The sequence below is a fragment of the Colletotrichum navitas genome (genome assembly GCF_030913465.1).
Source record: "Colletotrichum navitas strain CBS 125086 chromosome Unknown LY79scaffold_10, whole genome shotgun sequence".
Lineage (NCBI taxonomy): Eukaryota > Fungi > Ascomycota > Sordariomycetes > Glomerellales > Glomerellaceae > Colletotrichum > Colletotrichum navitas.
The window spans coordinates 711,372-736,175 of record NW_026850556.1 but is presented as its reverse complement, the minus strand read 5'-3'; the positions used below and the strand labels follow the sequence as shown (position 1 = coordinate 736,175).

General features: G+C 49.6%; 10 protein-coding genes across 10 annotated transcripts; 3 read left to right on the top strand and 7 right to left on the bottom strand.

Annotated features, from left to right (window-relative positions):
- Positions 1–2,928: 2,928 nt before the first annotated feature.
- LY79DRAFT_543427 (NADH-ubiquinone oxidoreductase 21 kDa subunit) lies at positions 2,929–4,285 on the bottom strand. The gene is made up of 5 exons (XM_060557044.1): positions 4,137–4,285; positions 4,050–4,066; positions 3,772–3,977; positions 3,374–3,695; positions 2,929–3,317 (listed from the first exon to the last, which is right to left on the bottom strand). Exons 1-4 carry the CDS (start codon positions 4,194–4,196, stop codon positions 3,412–3,414), a joined length of 567 nt encoding a protein of 188 aa, XP_060417836.1. The 5' UTR covers positions 4,197–4,285; the 3' UTR covers positions 2,929–3,317; positions 3,374–3,411.
- Positions 4,286–4,376: 91 nt separating this feature from the next.
- On the top strand, positions 4,377–5,686 carry LY79DRAFT_543419 (replication fork protection component Swi3-domain-containing protein). Its single transcript, XM_060557043.1, has 3 exons — positions 4,377–4,722; positions 4,779–4,854; positions 4,911–5,686. The coding sequence occupies exons 1-3, from the start codon at positions 4,517–4,519 to the stop codon at positions 5,448–5,450; spliced, it is 822 nt and encodes a 273-aa protein (XP_060417835.1). The 5' UTR covers positions 4,377–4,516; the 3' UTR covers positions 5,451–5,686.
- A 128-nt stretch (positions 5,687–5,814) lies between these two features.
- LY79DRAFT_508558 (transcriptional activator hac1) lies at positions 5,815–7,451 on the bottom strand (the record flags this gene model as incomplete). The annotated part of the gene is made up of 2 exons (XM_060553955.1): positions 5,815–7,078; positions 7,135–7,451. 2 exons carry the CDS (start codon positions 7,449–7,451, stop codon positions 5,815–5,817), a joined length of 1,581 nt encoding a protein of 526 aa, XP_060417834.1.
- A 2,716-nt stretch (positions 7,452–10,167) lies between these two features.
- Positions 10,168–11,426, top strand: LY79DRAFT_543409 (uncharacterized protein). Its single transcript, XM_060557042.1, has 2 exons — positions 10,168–10,531; positions 10,601–11,426. The coding sequence occupies exons 1-2, from the start codon at positions 10,381–10,383 to the stop codon at positions 10,945–10,947; spliced, it is 498 nt and encodes a 165-aa protein (XP_060417833.1). The 5' UTR covers positions 10,168–10,380; the 3' UTR covers positions 10,948–11,426.
- Positions 11,409–12,175, bottom strand: LY79DRAFT_543408 (uncharacterized protein). Its single transcript, XM_060557041.1, has 2 exons — positions 12,057–12,175; positions 11,409–11,947 (listed from the first exon to the last, which is right to left on the bottom strand). Exon 2 carries the CDS (start codon positions 11,767–11,769, stop codon positions 11,593–11,595), a length of 177 nt encoding a protein of 58 aa, XP_060417831.1. The 5' UTR covers positions 11,770–11,947; positions 12,057–12,175; the 3' UTR covers positions 11,409–11,592.
- On the bottom strand, positions 11,602–12,158 carry LY79DRAFT_38016 (uncharacterized protein). Its single transcript, XM_060552856.1, has 2 exons — positions 11,663–12,158; positions 11,602–11,603 (listed from the first exon to the last, which is right to left on the bottom strand). The coding sequence occupies exon 1, from the start codon at positions 12,105–12,107 to the stop codon at positions 11,847–11,849; it is 261 nt and encodes an 86-aa protein (XP_060417832.1). The 5' UTR covers positions 12,108–12,158; the 3' UTR covers positions 11,602–11,603; positions 11,663–11,846.
- A 1,272-nt stretch (positions 12,176–13,447) lies between the features above and the next one.
- Positions 13,448–15,049, bottom strand: LY79DRAFT_508550 (isocitrate dehydrogenase subunit 2; the record flags this gene model as incomplete). The annotated part of the gene is made up of 4 exons (XM_060553954.1): positions 13,448–14,239; positions 14,300–14,509; positions 14,786–14,845; positions 14,963–15,049. The coding sequence occupies 4 exons, from the start codon at positions 15,047–15,049 to the stop codon at positions 13,448–13,450; spliced, it is 1,149 nt and encodes a 382-aa protein (XP_060417830.1).
- A 1,133-nt stretch (positions 15,050–16,182) lies between these two features.
- Positions 16,183–17,038, top strand: LY79DRAFT_667118 (Snf7 family protein; the record flags this gene model as incomplete). The annotated part of the gene is made up of 4 exons (XM_060563332.1): positions 16,183–16,233; positions 16,341–16,418; positions 16,480–16,695; positions 16,766–17,038. The coding sequence occupies 4 exons, from the start codon at positions 16,183–16,185 to the stop codon at positions 17,036–17,038; spliced, it is 618 nt and encodes a 205-aa protein (XP_060417829.1).
- Positions 17,039–17,341: 303 nt separating this feature from the next.
- Positions 17,342–21,341, bottom strand: LY79DRAFT_667117 (DSHCT domain-containing protein; the record flags this gene model as incomplete). Its single annotated transcript, XM_060563331.1, has 3 exons — positions 17,342–18,022; positions 18,084–20,931; positions 21,142–21,341. 3 exons carry the CDS (start codon positions 21,339–21,341, stop codon positions 17,342–17,344), a joined length of 3,729 nt encoding a protein of 1,242 aa, XP_060417828.1.
- Positions 21,342–22,288: 947 nt separating this feature from the next.
- Positions 22,289–23,567, bottom strand: LY79DRAFT_508671 (transketolase; the record flags this gene model as incomplete). Its single annotated transcript, XM_060553967.1, has 2 exons — positions 22,289–23,047; positions 23,193–23,567. The coding sequence occupies 2 exons, from the start codon at positions 23,565–23,567 to the stop codon at positions 22,289–22,291; spliced, it is 1,134 nt and encodes a 377-aa protein (XP_060417827.1).
- Positions 23,568–24,804: the final 1,237 nt, after the last annotated feature.

Below are 24,804 nucleotides of genomic sequence, written 5' to 3'. Positions count from 1 at the left end.
CTAAATATATATATCTCTCTAAGACTTATAAACTTCTATATTTTTTTATAAAGGCCTATATTTTTCTATAAACCTCTATATTCTCTATTATTCTCTTAACTACTACTATAAAAGGATATATAAAAGTATTAAATTAGCTAAAATATATATAGATGTATATAGATTAAGTATAACTATTACTATTACTATTAGACTAAATTAAAAAGTTAATAAGATTATTAGTACTTATATAGAAGTTAATAAATATATAAATAAAGACTAAGGTTATATAAATATATATAATAGCCTATAGACTTAAGCTTATTTACTATAAAAATAAGTATATTACTAATATAGTATATATACTTAAGCTTAAGCCTATAGATTTATATAAGAAAGTCTATTTTTATATAAGTAGCCTTAATAGTCTTAGACTTATATAAAGTAAATAGCTTACTACTAGATTACTTATAATTACCTAGAACTATATATAAGTATAAGTATATATAAATATTAGCTAAAAATATATAGAACTTACTAAAGCTATAAGTACTTATACTAAAGTTATAGGTGTAGTTAGTATAAGTAGTAGTATTTAGGATAACTATATAAGTTATATATAGACTATTACTCTTTTAGTAACTAGTATAAGCTTTTAAACTAAGGTATATAGTTTTATATATCTATATTAAAATTAAGTTACTATTTTATATATATTTATACTTAAGTTTATACTTAGTATAAATACTATTAGACACTTTTATATAAAGATTAAGTATATAAGGCTATATTAATATTAGCACTTATAAAGGAAATATATATATAAACTTATAAAAGTATCTTCTATATTAAAGAACTAGGTAATAACTTACTAGGAAGTATACTTAATAGTAACTATATAGATTAGTATAAAATAAAGTAAAAATATATAGAAATATATATATATACTTATAATAGTATATAGTAATTTTTATATTAGTAGAATTATTACTAAGCTATATAAGAATAGTATTATCTACTAGAAGCTATATACCTTTAATCTTTTCTAAGATAAGCTTAGCTATAATATATAAGTCTATATAAATATATAGAAGTTATATAGTTAGTAATAAGTATAAATAAAAGTATAAGGACCTATAGGATTATATAGTAATATATAATAATATATAAAAATATATAAAGATATATAAAAAAGTTATTAAATATATAAGGTAACACTAGGTACCTCTAGGAATATATAAATATATAAAAATTTATAAAAAAAATATTAGTTTAGTAATAATTAAAAAGTAAAATAAATAAGTAAATAAAATAAATAAATTAAATAAAAGTTAATAAAAGTATATAGTTAAAGGTTACTTATATACTTTAAATTAAGTATAAAAAAGAGAAGAAGTTTAAAAGTAAAAAAAATATATATTTATAGTTAAAGTAAAGCGCCTATAATTAGCCCTAGGTATATACTTTTATTAAGTATATACTCTAGGGTATATACTTCCTTATTTATAGACTAATTAGATAATTAAAGTATCTAAGTAAGTAAAACTATAATATTCTAGGCTATATAGAGTAATATAAATATATCTAAAAGGATAATTTATTTAAAAGACTAATTAGTTATGTATAGGTTAGATTAATAATGTGCAGTGTTTCTAGAAACTAATGGGGTAGGTGTAGTAACTATTTAACTTTTGGACTAGTGCGCCCTGCAGGCTGCCGTAGCGGTTCTGGTGGAGAAATGATGATAGAAAATGATGATAGCGACAGATGAATAAACTAGTAAACCCCTACCTCCTTCACTGAGCCGTCGTTTACCGCTGACTACCACAGTTAGGGCTGCGTCAACGACGATACTGTTGTGGCAGCAATGCATGCCGGTTCCTTATTATGTACCCGTCTCATACTCGGAAACTCAGCAGCCTTTACTTCACCGCAAGATGACTGCATCAAAGTCCTTCCCTGTTACTTTGCAATGGTAGCCCCGGTACAAACTACCTGTCGATTCGGAAAGCGAACCGGTTGTTGAAGATGCTCGCTACTGGTGTTGAGCCAGCTAAGTGATGTTTGCACTGAAGGGTCACTGTTGTGGTAGTAAGGTCCAGCTCTGGAAGACATCCTCCTCAGCTTGTCAGTTTGGGATCCTCGAGGTCTCCAACAAACTGATGGTCAGTCAGCCACCATTCCTGAAAGAGGGGGTTTTGGACCACTCCAGTAATAGTCAGATCGTGTTTAGCAGCACGGCTTTAGGCTGACTATCTGTAGCCAAGAAAATGATGGCTGCTGACAATTGGCACTCACCGGTTAATCATCAACATAACAGCGGTAGCACAAACTAAACTCTGGCAATAGCCAGTCCTGGGAGGTTCCGGAAAGCTGCATATCCAAGACTAGCAAGCAGCAGTACGGTACCAGTGGATGAATGCGTCAAGTCGGACTTGCAAGCTGCATTGGGTTTGGAACTTCCTAGAGTGCACACAATGGGTTACGAATCATGCTTTAGACACGATAAAGCATCTAACGGCGGGACTGTTTTCAACATGCTACTGTTAGTTGAAGAAACAGCTCCAAGCTTCGGCATGACTCAACATGTTGGACAGAACGTTTTACAGTACTTTGCCCATAGTCAAAAGCGCTCAGATCTTCCGCCTCCCATGCTCTTTCTACATTACATGGTCCCTAGCCGCTGTAGACTCTACATAGCACGACGACAGACAGTGAATGCCATCCGCACGGCCGGAGGTTGTTAGTGGATATAGTCGCTCTAAACCGTATAAACGATATAGTGCAGCTCGCCGGGTTCATATGTAACATCACGGTATGTAAAACCCGATACGGGGCACCTCTAACCTGTGTCAGATCTCAACCTATTAATATGGTATAGAATACCCAATAACAGAGTAACTGCTGAATCTGACTTCACTTCAACCATGGCCTGGATGCATACACGAACGACGGCAGGCCGGCCGGCTGCTGAAGTGGAAGTCACCATTGGCCGAAGCTCCACACACACACACACACACACACACACACACACACACACAGCACAAGGCCATAGGCCCCAGCCGAAGGCTACAACCAGAGTGTTTTAGGATTGTACTGCTGCCCTCTGCAACCGAGGAGCCATTACCATCGCAAGTGGTCACATTTAAACACCACCAGGACGCCCGGTACTTCCGTTTCAGTTTTGGAGGTTGGATGGTGATTGTCATCGATAGTTAGGAAATCCCAGCTATCAATTAGAGACGCGTAGCTTCATGACACCGGCCAAGCGGTCAGTTCTCAGGGGTAACGGAAATGTTCAGCGCAACGGGAAATAAATCGGACAAGACCGGCTTCAGCTATATCGGTAGTCAGTCATGGCCCACCGCTTACTCGTCAAAGTTATAATACATACAGCCTGCCGATACCCAATGCTGGCAACAACATAGAAGATTATGAGCTGCCCTTTTGCAAACGCTCAGCCTCAAGCTCCCTTTCAGCCTGCTGATAGTACTTGGCCGTATCGACGCCATGCTGGCTGTGATTGACAAAATTGAACCAGGGCACAACGCCCATGAACAAGGCCGAATATCTTGACTGCCGTGCCGCAACTCCTTGCATGTGGGGTGTAAGCCTGCTCTCTCCGTAGAGTGGCTCACCGGCCTTGACCTTTGCTACCATCTCTTTCATGTCCATCTCAACCTCGCGTGCATTCTCGGTGGCTCCGTAGAATCGTACTGTCAATCATTGAGTCAGCATTTTGCGCCCAACACCCACCCTCCACCGGCGCCATCGTATGTAGGCATCACTTACAGCTCGAGCGCTGGTAGAAGTAGAGGAAACCTCCGGCCAAGCCAACAGCACCGGCCAGTCGCATGGCCTGGGCCATACCTCCTTTGCCAACATGGGAAGGAGCGAATTTCTCGAGGGTAAGGAGAGCAGCCGGGCCGAAGGCGGCAGCTACGGCTCCGTGGAGGTAATCTGAAGGTCGGGCATACCCGACGACTCTCTTAAAGTGACTAAAGGCCGATGATGATCATTAGTGTCTGAAGTCATAAGCAAAGGCTGCGACGGGGCAGATTGGACTGTACGGATCGTTGTCAATGAGCTTTGCATGGAGAGTCGTTAGCCAAGGCCTGCCGTTCTAAAGAATGTATGCCACAACAGGAATAACGTACGGGGTAGTCGCTCTTGACGACCTTGGTCGGAGCGAATGTCTGGGCTTGCGCGGTGGCCATTGTAGCGGACGGCAATTCGTGGCCCAATTGCGTTAATGATGGCCGGGTATTGGGAGCTTTTAACGTTCCAAATGGACGTTGGTTTGGATACAGATGGATGCTGCTAGGACCGAACGACGAAAATACCTGAGGCACCAAATCAGGAGGATATGCACAGACCATGGCGATGTGGCTTCATTTACCCCACCCTGTTCAGCGTGTGGCTTCCTTTAGTCACCAGCGCGTCGTGTCAGCTTAATTGAAAGACGCGTGCCTAATTAACATGTCGCGTCGCATGTTCAGCGATCTTTTGGTATTCACAACGCAACGAGGCTCCTACTATGGATCTAAACCCAAGTCTCCATCATGATGATCTCGATAACTACAACGTCGACGATTTTGATGACCCCTTTCAGTCCCCACCACCTGAAGTGAGAGATGGCAACAGCAAAAACAAGAGGAAGAAGGCGGAAGCCCTGGGGCTTGACGAAGAGGTCGAGGTAGCGAAGCGAGTGAGAGTACCACGAGTGAAGTTGGACGAGACTCGGTGAGTTGCTCACTCACACTTTTACCTGTATTCCCCGCAACTGACAACCAGACTAGACTGCTATCTGAGAACGGAATACCCAAGCTTCGGAAACGCGCCACGAACCTCAGATTCAAGGGCAGGGGACATGAAGTAAGCGTCACAACTAGCGTTGCATGCCCATAAAATACTGACATGTTTACTCCCAGTTTTCTGATGCAGGTCGTCTTCTGGCCTTTTATCAGCTCTGGCTTGACGATCTCTTCCCAAAAGCCAAATTTCTTGATGCTCTAGCCATGGTCGAAAAGGCCGGACATAAGAAGCAAATTGCCCTTAAACGCATGGATTGGATCAACGAGGGCAAACCTAAACCTTGGGAGGCAGATGAGGACAAGATGGAAGAAGGCACCCAGTCGACGGCCCAGAAAAAAGACATGACGCCCTTGGCGCCCGCCGTAACGATGGGTACAAAGGAACAGCGTCCAATAACACCGGAAGGAGGACACATGCCAGATGATGATGATATCTATGAAGCAACACCTCGGGTACCGGTCGGACGGCGGGAACGAGAACGATCAAACCGGCCTATTGAAGAACCCGAGGACGACGATCTCGACGTACTGATAGCCGAGGCGGAAGCTGTGTATCAGGCACAGGCACAGTCTCGGCAGGCGCCAGATGTGAAGTCCGTCACGGAAGATTTTGCCGATGAAGAAGCGGCCATGGCAGAGATGGATGGACTGTGGTAATAAAAGGTTAAGTTTGAGAGCGGTTGCAGTTTTCTAAGTTTGGGTAGCAATGATGACTCTGGACACGGCACACATGGCATTGGAGTAAGGGCATGTATGAAGTTCCCCATCTCTTTTCGCAACGACCTGATATAAAGGGTTGCCTATCTTGCCATTGCCACAATCGTGTCATGCAACTTATATCGCAATTCAAATATCAAAATACCGAGCATGCGAAAACGAGCACAAAGGGGAGTGATATGGTAATGGTCATTGGTCGCTTGGCGACTATTCATTCAACAGGATGTTACATATTCAAGCCATGCCTCGATTCTCACTAGACATAATCTTTATGCCGTGATACACCGTTTCCCTATGCCCTTAATCATGCTAGTTGAAAACGCTTCCCAGATCCATTTGTATCCTCGTCTGCTCGCTTCCTCTTGGGAAACACAGTAATCACAATGTTTTTGGGTGGTGCTGAAGTGCTGTCCGTCGGGTTGGGAGACAGGGTATTATTTGGGAGTAAGCCTCCGAGGATCATCTTTCGTTCTTCGACCCTAAGAGCCCAGAGTAACGTCAAGAGAACCTCCTTCGAGGGCAACGGCGCGCCAGCCAGCCAAGTTTGTGGCTGATGGAAGCTGTCGCGCTGCGCCGGATGTTCAGTCGCCAATCCCTCAACCCGATCATCACATCCTTCAGACACCAACCGCAATGCCTCCATCGTCGCATCCATAAGTGGACGCGCCAGATTGGGGCTGCAGGTTAGGATTCTCTGAAGAGACTTGAGTCTCAGAGTTGGTAAGATCGCCGCCGAATTCCGGGTCCGCTGCGACGGCTGTGCCGTTGACCTCGTCGTGAAGAAACTCATTGATGTCGAACGGGTCCTGGAAGAAGGCGGAAGAGTCACCAGCCAAATAATCGTTTTCGTAATCGAGGGAGTTGGGGGAAGAGAGAATCCCGCTTTCAAGGACATAGCGATCTGCGTTAAGGGCCGCTGACATACTGAAAGGATCACCGCCGAACCGAGTAACAGCATCTGAAGCTGCAGATAAAAGGCCAAGGTCGGATGCAGAGGGGTTTGAGAGGCCAGCCATGATTGCGGAAGCTCCTCCGACAGATGACACTGCAGGTCGCACAACATCGCTGCAGGACGTTGTGTCAGGTCAGAAGTAGACTTCGCAATAGAGGTCTCGGCCGTTTGCTGCTCCGCGACGTTCGTCTTCGTACTCTCGGGAATAGGCGAAAGCTCCGGAGATAGTGAAGCGGGATTAACAGTGGCATTGGGTTGAGACGAAGTCATCAAGTTGTCGACTAAAGACTTTGTCTCGGCCACGGAAGGTTGGTGACCATCTTGGGAACTAAAAAGCTCCTGAGATAGAGTAACAGAATTGCTGTTAAGGGGGTCAAGAGGGGACGAGGACCGAGTCAACATTCCCGAGTCACGACGGAACTTGTTTAGTTCCTCGACTAGAAGCTGGTTTGCCTTTGTGACGTTCTGAAGAGCTGATTCAAGCTCCTTGTTCCGTCGCTCAAGAGCCTCCACCTCAAGACGCTTTCGTTCACGAGATGACTGAGCAGCGCGACGATTGCGGAGGACGCGCTCCACACGCCGTTGCTCCTTTTCGTCCTCCGTCTTTGCACGTTTTCTGGACAACTTTGTTAGCCTTAAAACTGGTTGTAACTAGTGGGGATATTGATTTACCTTGGGGGGAGATTTGTCTTGGGCTCAGGCAGGACCTGGCCCCACGATTTTCTTTTCTTAGTTTGTTTCTTTTCTGGGGAGACAGATCCGGTCCCTGGAGGGGCGGGAGTTGTTGAGGGAGACGCTGATACGCCGGCGTCATCGTCGTCGTTGAACGAAGGGGGTGTCATCATGTCTGAGGGGTCGACCGTGTTCTCAGGAGCCGAGTTCGCATCACCAAACAGCGAAGGGTAGAGTTCGCCAGGTGTCGAGACAAACGACTCCGCCGGTGAGTCCTCAAACTTAATCATTGGTGATGTTTGTTCCCAGGAATCCATTGTGGAGGGTATGTGCGACTGTTGAAGAATGCTGTCTGCAGATTTCACTGTCGGCTTCTAGCTCTCGAGTTGAGTTGGCAGGAGGTCTTTGGGAGGGGGGGTAGTCGTGCTCCCTCGGGTGTGGGGTTGATAAAGATCCGGGGTTTGGATTCGGGAATGGTGGATATGGATTGTGCAGTATTGAGGTGCCGTCCTGATTCCTCAATAGAAAATAGATGTAGCCAAAGCAGCCGTGCTAAGTAGAAGGCATGATGGGGCTGTGTTGACTCCGTGGATGAGTCAGACTGTGCTAAATGAGTCACCAAAGCAAGGCACCAGCGTTGTGGAATAGACTGAAGATGCTTGAATGCGTGGGTGCAATGAAAAGGACAGAGTGTTCTTTGGGTTTGTCTTGGGTGCAATGTGGTTGTCAGAACGGGGGATGGGAAGCAGGCAATGTGGCCTCTTTTGTAACTTGAGAACACGCTGGCCCTCCTCTCTAAGCTTCCAAGGGGTTACGGGAGCCAAGGGACGGAAGAGCATTTGGTGCCTCAGGCATACAGCCCCAAGCCCCAAGCCCCCAAGGGTGGGGATAGGGGCCCATGGAGCGGAAGCAAGGGTGAGATTCAGGAGTAGGTACATAGCAAGTGTACTCTGTTTGGTGTGGTAGTGCTGCAGGAGAACACGTTTGGGCCTGGAAATACATTACCGTACACTACTACACTACTTCTTCCGAAGCTGGTGGGGCGATCACGCAGTCTCATTCTCAGGGGCGAAGGACGCGTCCAGATTGGAACGGGCGGACCTGCCAGAAGTAAGTAGGTACCTACCTACCCAGGTACTTCGTACCCGCTTTAGCACGTGCACGGCTCACTCAGCAATATTGAAACCTCAGGAAGGAAGGTTGAGTCAGGTTGAGAGGTGGATTCAAGGAGATGGGTACTTTCTAGCAGGCAGAGGGTCATTGGTGGATTTGTTCGACCGAAGTGATAGTGTAGTATGGCTCAGCGGTTTCACTGGCTCGGATTCCTTCCACGGACGATGGAGATTGTGGGACATGACATGAGGTGAAAAGCCACCTACCTTGTTGATGCATACCTACCGAGGTAGATAGACACCTCTCTCGTGGTCGCACCGCTCCTCCCTGCTCCCTTCCTTCCTCCCTGCCTTCTTGAGGGTTTGGCATTGGAATTTGCCTCGCGTCCGCCTCTGACCACCCGAGCGAAAGCCAGCGTTTCTTCAAGCAATTCGCCTCTTCCACCTCTCGTCAGGTAAACGAGCTTGTGTCAAAAACAAAACAAAGTCTCTGGTGGTCGTATTTGTGGGTGGTGGTGAATCCTAAATAGGAAACACGGGAGCCACGGAACGGAAACACGCCTGGCGCAACATACCAGACGGAGTCAGCGCAGCTTTCAGGGGCACTCCTTTCTCTCGCTCCGGCTGTCTTTCGTACACTATCTTATATGGAACTGGACAGACTCGGGAGGAATATGCGTACAATACAACCGACTCGGCTATAACTCCAGCCAACCCTCAATTCAGTGTCGCTCCGGACACTCGTTCCGAGATGAATTGTATGCCCTCTTCGTCGATGACGACCGCATTCTTGACGGGTGGCGACCACCAAAGGTAATAGGTTAGCGGCCACCACTACCTCTAATGACAGGAGTGGACGCTCTTTGGCGATGAGGGGATACCCGCCGAGTCACCAGTCCTCCTCTTCAGCGTGCCCGGACATCGCTGAGCTGGCTGACAGCTGATGGATGATTGCGAAAGTGGCGTGGAACGCCTGTTAGCTGAGCTCATGTTGCGTTGGTGTAAAGCGTGCGCAGCAGCAGCCTTTCATCTTGTACACTACTCCGCCGCATTCACTCGTTGCGTCGCGTTGCTAAACTTAGCCACCCGCTGGTCCCTCCGGCACCAGTGGCCATGGACAGACTTTCGCAACTCAGACCCGCTACAATGGTCGACCATTCTGGCCTAGGAGGTCTTGCGGACTTCGCGGCTGAATGGCGCTGGTTCTGGGCACTCCGATCGCTTCAGTCTTCGTTGCAACAGTGTCTAACTGCCGAGAAATCACGCAACGAAAACTTGCACTACAGTGCATTGTTTTTCAGAATCACAAGTCGGCCTTAAAAAGTATTCGACAGCCATCTAAAAACAATGGGAAAGAAGCTAGCGGATGTATTGATTCAGATCGCCGTCAGCGTCATGTAGAGGATTGACTCGAAAGCTTCCTGATCTTGGGAGGGAGACGCTGGAGAGCCACACACTAGGTATCTGCATTTAGCACAGCCAAAGGCTGACTAAGGCCTCCGGGTAGGTGCTCTAGCATGTGCTACCCGTATACACTCGTTAGATAGAATAACCACTAGGGAGCAAGCTAGCTAATAGTAGCTAGCGAATATCGACTAAGCTAAGCCTAAGATAGAAGGCGGTCAAACCACCTTGCCAACCATAACTCTGTTTGCTAGCCCTTGAGTCTTGACACCTAACTTGCTGCTGGCGCACATAACTGACCCCTGCTTTTGCCACATCCAGGCCCCTGTTTCTGCCAGCACACTTTACCTCTCACAGCAGCCGCGATACCCCTTGCCGTTAGCTTGCTCTCTAGTGGTTATTCTATCTAACCAGTGGATACGGTAGTGTGTCAGCATGGTGGGCGCAAACCTTAATTGAGAAGATGGGGTCCTCTGAAGGCATCTAGCATTAGTGCCTCAGTGTCAGGGCCTTTAGCGTGCCATAGTCTATGATGCTTTCAAGCAGCAACCCGGCTAGGTTGACACCGAGATTATGCTAGATACTGGAGTCCCGTATTATTTCAGTTCTGAAATGCCTGGTGCCCTCTGGATGGGTCTTGTTACTTTTGGTTTTAACGTGCAATATCGCATTCCTTTGAATTCCCTGTGAACAAGGTTTGTTCGAGGACAACAAACTACGAAATTCGACAATGGCTGCGCAAACAAAGATGAATGTGCAGTCGTTTCCCCGTCCGCCCTTGCTGGAAAAGGTATCTCGGCATTTGCAGATCCTCTGGAACGGCCAAGTGGTAGCAGACACCAGAGATGCCTACAGGGTGCTAGAAACTCATCATCCGCCTAGTTTGTCTTCCAGCGTTGGTTTGGATAGGTACAAATAACCGCGACTGTCGTTTCTAATACCAGAAATAGCGTATTATTTTCCGCCGGCTTCGGTCAGAGTTCCATTGAAACGGACGCCTCGAACCACATTCTGTGAGTGGAAAGGTGCCGCAACCTACTACTCCATCACGGCGCCAGGATCATCATCTACCGGGGAGCCAGAGATTGTGTTCAACCGTATCTGGTCATACGAGTTTCCGACGCCAAACTTTGAAGCGATCAAGGGACATTTTTCGTTCTACGCTGATCCGTGGGATTGTTTTATCAACGGCGAGGCCGTCCAGCCTCAGCCAGGCGACTTTTATGGCGGATGGGTGACTTCGGAGATCGAAGGTATTGTCAAGGGAGCTCATGGCAACTGGGATCCTGTCGTATGAGGGCTCTATAGACAGGATGGAAGACATGAAATCTTGTACGCTGGGCAGATACTACCTCAGGAACTGACATTGTTTTTGGGAAAAACATAGTGCTCGCAAGGGTGGACTACCATTCCCGTATAAGCCGTGTGCTCATGTACCGGTAATGCCATTCTCGCTCAAGATCGCCCCCCCCGCCTTATCCACAACCCATTATGCGGACGGATTGGCAAAGCATGTCGAGTGCTCTCACGCTAGATACGTGATCGTATGGAACGAACGGCAAGTGTTCGAGCGGTCGTAGCTTCTTTCATATGATCATATCGTAGGTACCGAAGCTGCCGGCCCGGTTATCCTTCCAGTTCGCCACCGGCACGAGATGATCAACCCACATGAAGCACATGGGTTGCTCGAGGCCACCCTGCAGCCATCCACCTGCCGCGCATACGCGTCCCGCAATGGACAAACCCAATGTCAACCATGATGGATGGAGTCAAGCGGTAACCCGTGAGGAAACAAAGACGTTCTATTCCAGACACTAGTTTACGTTAGGTCGCCCAGTGGGGCGAATGGAGTCCCGGCACCGGTATACTGATACGTGGCGCGCGTTCTTGCAGCAGCTGAAGCGTAATGTCGCTTCATTGACTCCGTAATTGTAGCAGGATACTACACTAGGTCTGTTGCGTGAATAAGATGATGAGATACTAACAGCGGAGCAAGAACGACGTCCACTGACTTGGTTGGCGGTACTCCACCATCAGTTCCGAATTCCGTGCATCGAAACAGAGATAGAAAAGGGGACATTTGGACCCAAGAGTGGTGGATTGTTCGTTGTTTCCTCATGGTCAGATATGATTCGTACACCACTTACCTACAGGCGGTGGACGCATTCGTATACCAAAGTTTATCATTGTAAACTGCTAGGTAAATGTCGAATACGCATGTTCGTTACATAAGGCTCTTCCCACGTTCGTTGTTGTGCACATTGACGCCACCTGCTTTAAAGCGCTGGTGCCCTGTGGTGCGTTCCCTGTCCTCTCCACACCTCTGGTACTGGTCCCACAAGTATCTATACATGTACGCAGGCAATGTCGTATACACTCGACTAACCAGACTTCCACTTCAATCAGGGCCAACAGCAATAAGTAAAGAAGTAAGGCGGTTATCGAAAGAGCTAGCATTGCAAAAGAAAACGAGGCTCATATGTTAACTCAAATACTCCATAGGTCAACCTGAACAGAAGTGGAAGTCATGTTAGCCGAGTATACGGTAGGTCCCAGACGTTGACGATAGAACACGTTTTCCGAGCTGGCAAAGTGTGTAGTAATGTACACTACGAAGTAGTAGTATACGTCTAATGGTTGTATACCTGGAAAGGTATGGTGGTAGTATCGGGGTCTCATGAATTATGTCTGTGAATCGCCGTGACTTGTCGCTGGATATAGCCACCCATGGAGATGACAACAAAAAAGGATCCTTCCAAAGTCTGTCCGACATTGCTGCAACATGCTCGGACTACTTACAGGTAGATCAACCTAAGAAAGCCTACAAATAGGTACGCAAGAGGCTTAAATTCTCTCAGCAATCTCGGCAAGAGCCAAGCTGTTGCTGTTCGTAATGCCCGCAGCTCACCTATGCCTTCTTGAAACAAGTTTGTCAGCGCTGTTGACCTCATAAAGTAGTGTACAGGTAGCGCAGACTAAGTTCTTGGTGGGCGCAACAGGATTTTATTCTATTTTAGAAAGAGGACGCAGTCGACAAGATCGTACAACAAGTACGATAAATGTAACGCTGCATCCATGTCTTTGGTCCATGAGTCGCGTTCTGGAACCAGGACCCATCCGATAGCTAACAATGCGGATCTGCGGCAGTCAATAGAGCGTCCTTGCTGAGAGAGAACTCACTGGTTACCTGGCAGCTGATTCGTGGTTGTGCAGTACTCCAAACACGCGGTCAGCAAGTAGTGTACGTGTGTTGATACTGGCTCCACACTCCATCGCCCCTTTGGATGTATCCGCACTGCGGTGCCATTGTATGCCAAGCAAGTCAAGTTTTAGGGGGCAGAATATGCCCAAGCAGGACTATACCTGGGGAAGGGGACTGAGGATTGGTGCTTGATCTGCTTGCTCTTAAATCACTCAAGATTCTTGGATTTTTCTAAAGAGTGTCAACACCTTGTATAAATCCTTTGAGCATTGAGTGATTCAGCCGAAAAACAAAGTGCCTGCAAAGGCCCAGGCCTCACAGCAGCCTCAGAAGCAGAGCAATGTATTAGATCGCTTTTATTTAACTAACACGGTCCAATTGATTAATTACACTTATTGCCGCCAGACCGCTTCCAATGCTGCCAGTCGCTTAAAGAGGTTTCCATTTTCGTCCAACCGTTTTGCATCATTCGCGGGGAAACAAACGCACATTAAAAAACAGCTTGGGAGTTCATCAACTCATTCAACGACTATGGCTAACGCAAAGGAAATAAGAACCCGTCATCTCTAAGATCGTACAGTCTACAGGTAGGTATCTACAGCTTAGAAATGATGGCGCCAGCAAACTCGTGGGTCTTGGCCTTGCCGCCCAAGTCGCCAGTCAGGGCCTTTCCTTCCGCAAGGGTATCAAAAGCAGCCTTCTCGATTCTGTCAGCGTACTCGCCCAGGCTCATATGGCGCAGCATCATCATGGAGCTCAGGAGCAGAGCGGTAGGGTTGGCCAGGCCCTTGCCGGCGATATCGGGGGCGGAACCGTGGACGGCCTCGAAGATAGAGCACTCGTCACCGATGTTGCCTGAGGGGGTGAGGCCGAGACCACCGATCAGACCGGCGCACATGTCCGAGAGAATGTCACCGTACAAGTTGGGCATGACGAGGACCTTATCGTTGTAGGGGAGGGGGTCGGTAACCATCTTCAGGCAGGTGTTGTCGAGAAGCTCGGCATCGAACTCGATATCAGGATAGTCCTTGGCGACCTCGCGGCCGGTCTTCAAGAAGAGACCGTCTGACATCTTCATGATGGTGGCCTTGTGGACGACGCGAACCTTCTTGCGGCCAATCTCCTGGGCCTGTTGGAAGGCGAAGCGCAGGACGCGCTCAGAAGCCTCACGGGTGATGAGCTTGATGGACTGGACGACGCCATCAACAACGACGTGCTCAATGCCCGAGTATTCACCCTCAGTGTTCTCGCGGATCAGGACAGTATCGACGTTGTCGTAGGGGGTCTTGTAGCCGGCGACGGAGCGGCAGGGGCGCAAATTGGCAAAAAGGTTGAAGGTACGACGGAGAGTAAGGTTAAGGGAAACATGGCCCTTGCCAATGGGGGTCTAGAAGCACCATGTGTTAGAGGTAGGAGCCATATTTGCGGGAACTCTTGTTCAACGTACGGCGAGGGGTCCCTTGAGGGCGACCTTGTTGCGCTTGATGCTCTCGATGGCAGCATCGGGGATGGCAGTCTTGCCGTCCTTGAGAATGGGGGTGACATCGACGGGCTCCCAAGTGATAGGGGCCTTGGCTGCGGCGAAGATGTCCTTGACAGCCTGGGAAATCTCCGGACCGATGCCGTCACCCTCAATCAAGCTGACCGGATAGTTGCCCTATAACACAGCAGGTCAGTCAATTGATATTATCAAAACGGTTGCGCCAATTAAGTGATTTTGAACCACCACGCAGACCAAACCGACAACACTAGTTTTCGCCAGAGCACCTTGTTTCTTCACATAGACCTTCCCAATCAGCCTTGCAAGTGAGGGCAGAGGACAGTCTAGCGTCGAAGTCGGGTGCCCAGAACCAACACAGCCGAGGTCTTTCGAGTCTTTGCGCGGACATAATTATGGGGCGGAAAGTAACAGAGGAAGATTGGGATGGCATACGTTGGAGTCCTTGACACCGTGGAACTTGGCGACACGCTCGCTCGAGTAAAATCTGGAGTTCTGATCGGCTGTTAGTCTGTGGCTCTACTTCAATGGCTATCCTGACATGGCCCCTCGAGGCTTCGTGCATGGGCCTCGTCAGGCGAATCGCGGGACAGCAAGGCGAATTGCGCGCACCTGGAATTGGGAGACAGCGGCGGCGCGCGGGGCAGCGCGCACGCACTGTTGCCGGAGGGGCGCAGCGAAGGTACGAGCGGCCAGCATCGTGACTGAATTGAGGAGATACGGTCCTTAAGGATTGAATACGTAGGATGGGGAGTAGTGGCTGGTCGGGGAAAGGTTTCTTTGACTATCGGGGAACGGGAATTTTAAGGTCGGAAGAAGGAAATGTCGGCGCCAACCGAGCCGGGGTTGACAGGAGAGAAAATAAACCGCCGCTTTACCGGAACGGGTCTTGGCAGCTTTGAGGGTGTTGGTATCTGTCTGCACAATGGTTTTTTCTCCCTTCTTCGTCTTCTTCCCCCCTCCCTTTTATTTGTAGATGGTGAAGAGATGGCGAGATGGTTGTATGAGGCAGTTACAGGTATACCAGCCACCCAACGTCAGGTTTATAGTACCTTACTATCTATCTCAAGGGTACTCTTGATCTTTACGGCGAGATCAAACTCTGACTGTTACCCACGAACTCAGTTAATAGGATTACCGCCTTGTATTTGTACCTAAAGTAAGTAGATGTGGGAGATGGAAATAGGAATGCATGACCAACGTTGAAACTGCAAGATCATCTTTTGTTGCGATTGAACCGTAGTATCTCTAAATGATATTGTCTCGCCGCCGTCTCATTGAGTTGTTGCTATCCGAGGTCTACCATTCCAAAGTGGGATCCTGCAACGAGCCCAGGTAAAGCAGCGGTTGGTTCTGCACTTGCAGAAGAGACATCCCGCGGGATTATCGATGACCGACCTCTAGCACCGACCGATGCCGAAGGTTCAGCCACAGACGTGGCTCATTGGGCCCACCTTGCCTCTTGGCCATTGCCGTGGCTGGTTGGATGCAGATTTCCCTACTTGGTTGCGTCATGGTGTGGCGGTGTCCCCAGACCTGCCCCACATGGCGCAGCCGTCAAGAGCCGTCCATGGTCTGGCCAAGGCATCGCCCATAGTTTGTGGTTGGTCCTTGAACGTTACATCCCCGTCCGACAACCTGTCACCTGAAAGCCTATCAAGATCTCAACATTGTGATATGGACTAAAACGTACAATTCTTTGAATAGCAACTGCCTGGATCGTTCAACATCGCTCATCGATCTCTAAAGACTCGGCCATCGACCGGCGATACCTTCCTCGAGTACCCCGCCATTCCATTAACCGAGCCCGAAGAGACATCCATCCGGCCACCATGTCGAATCGAGCCCTTGCCCGAGATATGCAGGTTGAATTTCAGGCTAGGGTATGTCGGGAGGAGATTGATTATGGGGGATATTTGCGCGCTCGTTCGCACAACTAAACCTCCACCATCCCGTCCTCTTGGATGACCAGATACTGACACGCTACAAGTTCCAAGCGAAACAGGCCCGGCGGGAAGCACAAAAGGCAGCCAAACAGGACCCCATCCTAAAGAAACAAATTCAAGATGTAAGAATCCATCGGCTCATTGGCGTGCCACTGTTCAAGCGGTTACTGATGAGTTCTTTAGTTGCTGAAGAAAGGCGAAACGGCCAAGGCATATCAGAAGGCCAAGATGCTCCTGTCCAAGCAGGCCTTGGCCCAGCAAATGGACCAGATGGCAGATATGGCCGAGCTTTCTGCCGCCCAGATACAGGCTAACAATTCGATGAACCGCATGACACACATGATGGGCCAGTCATCTCGTACCATGTCCATGGCACAGAAGAACATGAATCCCGAGAAGGTAATGTAGAAAGCTTGGGCGGGGTAAATTTACGTGCATCGGTTTAGCTGACCTCAATGCTCCTCCCTAGACCCTCGTTACCCTCGAGCAATTCAAGCAACAGAACGAAGAGTACGCCGTATCCAACGGCATCTATCAAGACGCCATTTCGCAATCCACAAGTGCGCAAGTCTCTGATGATGCCGTCCATGAGCTCCTGGGCAAATTGGCCGACGATGCAGGCGTGCAGCTTAATGCGGAGCTGAACAGCGCAACACCGGCCAAAGAAGACCTTGTTTCAAATGAACCCACCGCCGAGGAGGAGGATGCTTTGCAGCAGAGGTTGCGTGCTTTGAGGGCTTAAGACGGGGAGTCTGAGTATTGTTGGTTTGAACAAGCTGGGATGGCATCAGTCTTTTGGACATTAGGACTTGGGCGTTTTCTGGTTGCAGGCACGTACACGATATGTATCTTTTACGGAGACGGGCTTATGAAATAACACGACATTCGACTTGACAATGGGATGACGCCCTACAGCGTAGGTAGAAGGAGGGTTATTACTGCCATCGACGAATATAACTCGCCGTTTATTCCGCTGGTGCATATCCCCTTTTATTTCGTTGTTGTCTTCCGTTACTTGATACCTTGCTCCTGGTGATCATGCCAGTTACATATACAAGCTGGCAACTGCTGTGATGTCCCGCTTGATCATCTCCTGCGCCGTTTGCATCTTCTGATATAGCTCCGGATCTCCAATGATTCGAGCAGCATTTTTCACCTCGCGGCATGTCTCGTCAAGACGCGTAATTGTTCGCACAATGGTGCCCTCCAGAACATCAGTCAAATCAGTGATGTTTTTGAAGCTCATGCCTCGCGCCCACTCGTAAACAACTTCCATTAGGCCGAATCGGGGCCGGGAGATAAAATCATTGGAGTCATCTGAAGACTGGATGACTTGGTGGAGTGTCTGGACCTCGTTGACCTTCTCGCTGATGGCGATAATGGTGTCCTTGCCTCGCTCAAGATTGCCCGTCAAGTTCGGTTGAGTTTCTGTCTTTTCTTGGAACACAAAGGCCGACAGCAAGGCCGCGATTTCGGCCGGCTCGTAGTCTGCAAGCACATTATCCAAGATGAGCTCTGTCAAGACAAGTTCATCGCCTGAGTGGATTTCACAGGCCACTTTGCCCTTGAGCTGAATCCTGGCACTCTCGTCGATAAACTGAAGCTGCTTCAGCACCTGAATTCGTTGTTCATAGTCAGGTAAGAGTTGGAGGTTCTGGTCCGACAGGGAATGTCGCAATTGCGAGATGTGTTCCTTGATAAGCCACTGATCGTGACACATGGCAAACTAGAGTTGACGAATTAGTGTTGATTTCCAATCGTCCAAGTAGGAACACCCATCCACTTACGTGCTTCACAAATTGGGGGCAGGAGAGCGCCGGTGATGATGACGCGGTGATCTCTGCTTCCTTCCGCTTCTTCATCATCTCCTGAAACTGAAGGTTCTTGATCTTTGACAGATCCATTTCGTCCCAAAGGTCATCCCATGACCGGCAGATGGAGTGAAGCCTGTCCTTGGCTTTTAGATATTTTTCGCCGCTTTGAAAAATTTCCGGTACGATGCCCTTGGTGGCATATCTTGTCAGACATTCGACATCGCTTAGGGGCACATGCAGAGTCTTGATGCGTATATGCTTCTTTGCCTGTGGCAGTGGCGTGAAATGCTTGCGGAAGGCCGGAATGAACGGAAGCAGGTCCGTCGAGTCACGGGTCTCTCTCATAAGTCTGATCTCGCATACGTGCAAAGTTGGACTGCCCTGGGGGCCCTTATTGCTCGCGCCATCAGATAGCAATATACCGGGCGTGCGGATGCCGTCTCTGTTGTACACAATCAAGCGCGCCTGGCTGAACATTTTGCGACCAATCGGAATTCCAATAAGAGACTTGTAGACTTCCCCGGTAAGCTGCTTGTAGTCTTCGGACGCTTGGTGGCATTCGTCCATGGAGACATCACAGATACCACAAGAATCGCGTTTGATCTTGGCCAAATCGGCCTCTGAAAGCTTGACGGCTTTTTCGTGCTCAGGAAGAAGCTGCTGGGTGGCGTGTTCCGAAAAGCTTCGCTTAATCATCTCTTCGATCTTGAGAGCCTCGACCCGAAGCAGGTTAAGAATCATGTTATATGTGAGCCGGAACTGAGACCTCAGCTTTGATGGTTCTCCTAGTATCATCTTCTGAAGGTCGGCAACAGGCGGGGCCTCGTCTCCTCCTGGAGGAACAATGATAACCGAGCCTACAGTATCCAAGCCACGACGACCGGCTCGGCCCGCCATCTGCGTATATTCGCCTGGGAGCAGGTTCCTGAACGAGTGGCCATCGTGCTTGCGGTATCCAGAGAACACGACTGTCCGGGTCGGCAGGTTGAGACCCATGGCAAAGGTTTCTGTAGCGAACAGAACCTTCACAAGCGTTTGGGCGAACAACATCTCAACAATTTCCTTGACGATAGGCAGTAGACCCCCGTGATGGACCGCGATACCTCTCGACAGGAGCTCTCTTAGTCTGATAATCTGGGGTAGACATCGGTCTTCAGGTTTGAGTCTGGCGATCGACTTTTCGATCGTCATGTGAATAGCGCTCTTCTCGTTAGCGGTGCAGAAGTCCTGGTTACTGAGCGCGTCAGCATTCTCCTCGCACCTTTTCTTAGAGAAGACAAAGATGCAGGAGGGAAGAAGGTTCGACTTCTTGAGGAACTGGACAAGATGAACCCAGAGGTTTTTGTCTTGAGCCGCCGAGGTGAAGCCGCCCTGCCGACCAGTCCTACCCATGTGTCCTGGGTTGTGACTGGCACGTGGCGCTCCACCGCGGCCTCTCTGTTGAAGACTGCCGCCGCGCGGGCCTCCACGCTGTCCACCACGCTGTGGTCCTCCCCTTTGGACCCCTCTCTGGCCGCCTCCGCCGCGAGGCGTATTGCTCGGCTCTAGAGCTTTAGTCTTGTCTCTGCCCTGAATGGCTTGATTGGCGTCTTTCCATCCTTTCTCAATGAACTTCTTCTCTGAGTCCACAATCTTGTGGATATTCTTGCCAGCCCAAAGGTAATGTTCTAGTGGAATAGGCCGCTTCGGTGTAGAAATGACATATATGTCTTTCTGCTTGGTCCTCCCAACCCATGATGCGAATTCATGAGTGTTGGGGACAGTTGCAGACAACAGAATGAGTGTGACATGTTCAGGAAGCATGATGATGACCTCTTCCCAGACAACACCACGCTCAAAATCATTGACGTAATGTACCTCGTCAAAGATAACAAATTCGACGTCTCGGATCAGATCGGCTCCTCTGTAGAGCATGCTTCGCAGAATCTCCGTTGTCATAATCAGGCAACTAGCCTCGGGGTTGATTTGCACATCACCCGTCAAGATACCAACCTCCTCGAATGTCTGGCGGAAGTCTCGGAACTTCTGGTTGCTCAGGGCCTTGATAGGCGATGTGTAGATGGCCTTGGTCATATGCTTCGAGGCAAGAGCAATGGCATACTCGGCGACGACAGTTTTCCCGGCCGAAGTATGCGCAGCAACGAAGACGGAATCGCCGCTTTCAAGGTGGTAGATCGCCTCCTTCTGGAATGTATCCAGCTCAAACGGCCAGTCTCTTGCCATATCGGGTACGAGTTCTCTGAAGTTCGTGATATCTCTGTCGATGTCCACCATGTGAGCCCACTCCCGGCCAGCCTTCCTGGCACTGGATGTCGCTAAAGCTCCATGTGGCTCCAGAGCCGGAAACTCGACCGGCAAAATAGCATCAATGTCCTCGCCGTCATCTTCTTCTGCTTCGAACTCGGCCTCGGCCTCGGCTCTGGCGTCGACTCCAGCCTCCCGTTCTCCACTGGCCTGAGCATCACCATCTGCTTCGTCAGTACTAGGTGACTGTTCTGGTTCCTGGTTTAGCTCTTGTTCAACAGCTCTAGCCTCATCTTCGTTAGTCTTCCTGTTGATGTTGATGCCGCGGCTCAGCCCAGGTGCGACTTGGAGAAGGCTGCTCTCAGCGCCGAGCTTGATAATTCTCTCCAACTTGTTGGATGAAACAGCGGGGGAGTCTCCGCCGCCAGCTCGGTGAACCTGGTCCTCGAGGGCAGCAGTTGCCTCGATGCCATCCAGGCCGCCAGGCGCAAAAGGGAAGAAGCCGGCAGCTCCACGAACAAAGTCGGCCCTACTGGCAGGCTTGCGCAGGAAGGAGGTGGAATTCTTGGCGGTGGCACTGTTGGCGGGTACAGTAACGTTCCTGTAACCAGTCACTCTACCCTCAAGGCCATGTCGCTCAAACCGCGTCAGAGTTCGGGTCTGGGGGGGAGGGTCTTGAAAAGCTCCGTGTAATCCACAGGGCAGTCCCAGCGCCTGAAGGAGACATGTCAGTGCCGCATTCATAGTCATTTGGGCAGAAACTGTGTGGGTGGCAAAGAGGGCTCACTGCTGCAGTCGGTTGAGCCAGGCGGGCGAGAATCTCGTGGACGGCGTGAGAAAGTCATCTTCTAGGTGAGCCTTAAGATGAGCTGTATCTTGCTTGACGCGTTTGCGAGGACGCTGCTGGAACAAAAGGTCATCAATGTTCATATCGGGGCGGTCCGTAAGATGTAGCCCGTGAATAGCCGTAGCCAGATCAGAGGCCATCTTTGGTGACGAGTTGCAGACGGTCGCCTTGAAAATGGTTCGTGGGCAAAGCAAAGCAATGGTTTAGGTAATTGAGGCGAGACGAAGGTGACGCCCGCAACGGTGCAAGGAGAGGAGAGGTAGTGAGGTACCTAGGGCGGGACTGATGACGGTGTGCGGGGCCAAACAGTGGCTAGAGAGTTTACGGAGTTACCTCACAAACAGCTGTCTTAGGTAAGGTAAGGTGTGGCTACTACATCGGCGAGTGTGCTACTTGTACAAGAGCCAAGCCTACCTGACTTTGTCTGGTAACGTACATCTGAAGGCCCTTTCCATTTGGCACGAAATGCGTTATGTAACATTCTAGGTCAAGTTCAAGTTCTATGGCAATGTATATCCGTAGAGTGCCTAGAGTTTGGGGTTCGGCTGCTGGTCCACAGGACGAAAGACAGAAATGAAGCCTAATGAAAAACCAGAACTTCTGGCTTTGTATTCGAGGCAAGACAGCCCACAACCTCAATGCCTGTTCAACTTGAGTTCCAGCACGACTGCCATACGTGCTGTTATCGCTGACCCTTGAGATGAAGTCTAAGACGGAGGTTGGTGTTTAGGTACTGCATGCAGTTCCTGCCACATATTCCCAACGGTACCTAAGGAACGAAACCAATACTTCGCCGCGGGCAACCTCGCAGACACATTGATCGATGAGCCGGCAAACTCAATAATACGTCCAAGTAAAAGAAAGTACCTTGATGGTTCCACATCGATGCGTGGACAATCACATCTAGTCGTATCCTCAGGGTATGAGATGTGTATATGACAACTGAGCAACATACAAGTACAAGCTTCTCCCCCAAGTCTACCAAGCCTAATACTAATAGTCCATTATGAACCGGCTTTATGTCGGGGAGCTTCCGCAAGCAGCCTGCCCACGCCCCGTCTCCTCTTTGCCACTTACTACGACCTTCTTACAGACGCAGCATCTTGGCGACATAGTTCTCGATGATCTTCTCAGTGGGGAAGCTCATCTCTTCGAGTCCCTGAGCATACGGGGTGGGAACATCGGCACCTGTGACTCTCTGTGCAGGCGCGTCGAGGTAGTCGAAGGCGTACTCCATCGTCAGAGCCAGGATCTCGGAGCCAACGCCGTAGGCGGGGAAGCCAGACTCGACGGAAAGGAGGCGGTGGGTCTTCTTGACAGACTTGACAATGGCCTCAACATCCAAAGGCTTCACGGAACGCAGGTTGATGACCTCGACGTCGACACCGTAGTTCTTCTTCAGGTTCTCCGCAGCAACCAAGGACTGTCCAACGCAGCGGGACAAGGTAACAATAGTCAAGTCCTTGCCGGTACGCTCAACTTTGGCCTTGCCGAAGGGGAGGACAAAGTCGTCCTTCTGGGCAGCCTCCGACATAGCGAAGGTCTGGCCGTACATGAGCTCGTTCTCGAGAACAACGACAGGATTGGGATCGCGAATGGCAGCCTTTAGAAGACCCTTGGCGTCCTCGGCGCTCCAAGGGGCAACGACCTTGAGACCGGGAATGCTGCCGTACCACGCTGAGTAGTCCTGGGAGTGCTGGGCACCGACACCGGCGGCAAAGCCGTTGGGGCCGCGGAAGGTGATGTTGCAAGGTTGGATACCACCAGACATATACAAAGTCTTGGCAGCCGAGTTGACGATCTGGTCGATGGCTTGCATGGCGAAGTTGAAAGTCATGAACTCGCACTGGGGAGAGACGCAGGTTAGACAATTGGCTTTCGGAAAACTCCCAGAGCATTTCAGAAGGCACCGAACTATGTCGAATACGGTGATCCAGGAGCCTGAAACAATCCGGCGGGTTTATTAGCGCGCTGCAGGGTGAATTGCTTACCACAGGGTGCAGTCCGCTCAAGGCAGCGCCAACAGCAAGACCGCAGAAACCGCTCTCGGTGATGGGTGTGTCGATGACGCGCTTGTCGCCGAAGCGATCCAGCAGACCCTTTGTGACCTTGTACGCGCCGTTGTACTGGGCTACCTCCTCGCCCAGAACAAAGACCTTCTCGTTGGCCTCGAGCTCCTCGGCGAGGGCCTCGTTGAGAGCCTCACGGACTGTGTAGTCCTTGGTACCCTTGGCATCGGCGTACGTCCTTGACTGCACGGCGAAGGCAGCGGGTCGGCTGACGAACTGGGAAACAGAAGAGGAGCGGAGAACGGCAGCTCTGGACGAGGCCGCCAGGCGGGCTGCGGGACGGAGGAATCGGGACATCGCGAATTGAGTTTTCGGGGGTGGTTGTAGGCTAAAGACACGGAGGTCGCAACGTTTGATAAGCGTGGTATCCCAAAGGGTGGTTATAGAGAACGGAGGTGATGAGGAACAAGAAAAAGAGATGGGGGAAGACGGACAATTGGCGACCTCGGGGTGGGGTTGACGATGGCCAACGACGAAAGTTGAGCGTCGGAGGGAGAGGGATGATAAAGTCGACTGGGAGCTGTCGAGGGATTTGGCAGACCTCTTTTTTTTTTTTTTTTTTTTTTTTTGCTGATTAGCTCTATGGTCGTTGAGTCCGTTGAATTGCGGCGAGCTGCCAAACAACAGCGTTGGGGAGGCCCTGGGGTCGGCACTAGTCTTTTTTGAGACTTACGGCGTCCTTGTGGGAGCCATTAGATAATCGGCCGAACTCCCTTTGAGCCAATCATGGCCCATCTCAGGGAGCCTGCCCCGTCCGAAGATGCGCCAAATTCCAGGTCCGATCTAATCCCGACAAGCTCGGTCGAGTCCAATCACTGCCCTTGGCTGCTATTTTGACTGGATTTGCTGTACTGGCGTGTGGTCCCTATCGGTCTTTCAGGCTTAATTAAGCTCTGCTCAAGCGTAGCTAGGTATAGGTATCTACCTGAGGGCATAAGGCTCCATCAGCGCAGCGCTGTAAGCACTTTTAGTCTTTTATTTCCTTTTCGAGAAATTTGCACCCACTGCCACCCGATTCCATCCGAATAGAGAGCCCACCTTGGTGCAACCAACAATGGACAGTCAAAAGGGATTTGGAGCAAGAGTGTATGTCTGCTCTGCCATTTGGAGGAATCCTTTTTCAAGGTTTCTTTGTAGGTTACGTAGCCTTCTCTGATCCTAAGTGTGTGGCTGGGACATTGGGTTCACCGAGCTTCTCAACCACCCGATGCAAAGCCCCGTCGAGCTCAAGACACTCTAGTACCCTAACTGGGCCTTCCGACAGCAAATCCGTTAGGCAGTTGCTGGTCAAGTCTCAGGCTGAACGAATTGCACGCAACGAACGACGTCGTTCGGCTGCGCTGCTGGATTTCCATTATCACAGTCCAGCCAAGTGATAAGTATGTGAGCGACAATGGCAACGCCAATAGTGCATTTGAGTACGGTCGAACAGAACTCTGCAGACATCGTCCAGCTTCTCGCATCGACCAACTTCACTCTTCGCAGCTACTTCGCAACGGCAAGCTCTGTTTGACGTTTCTTTGCCGGTTGGTCT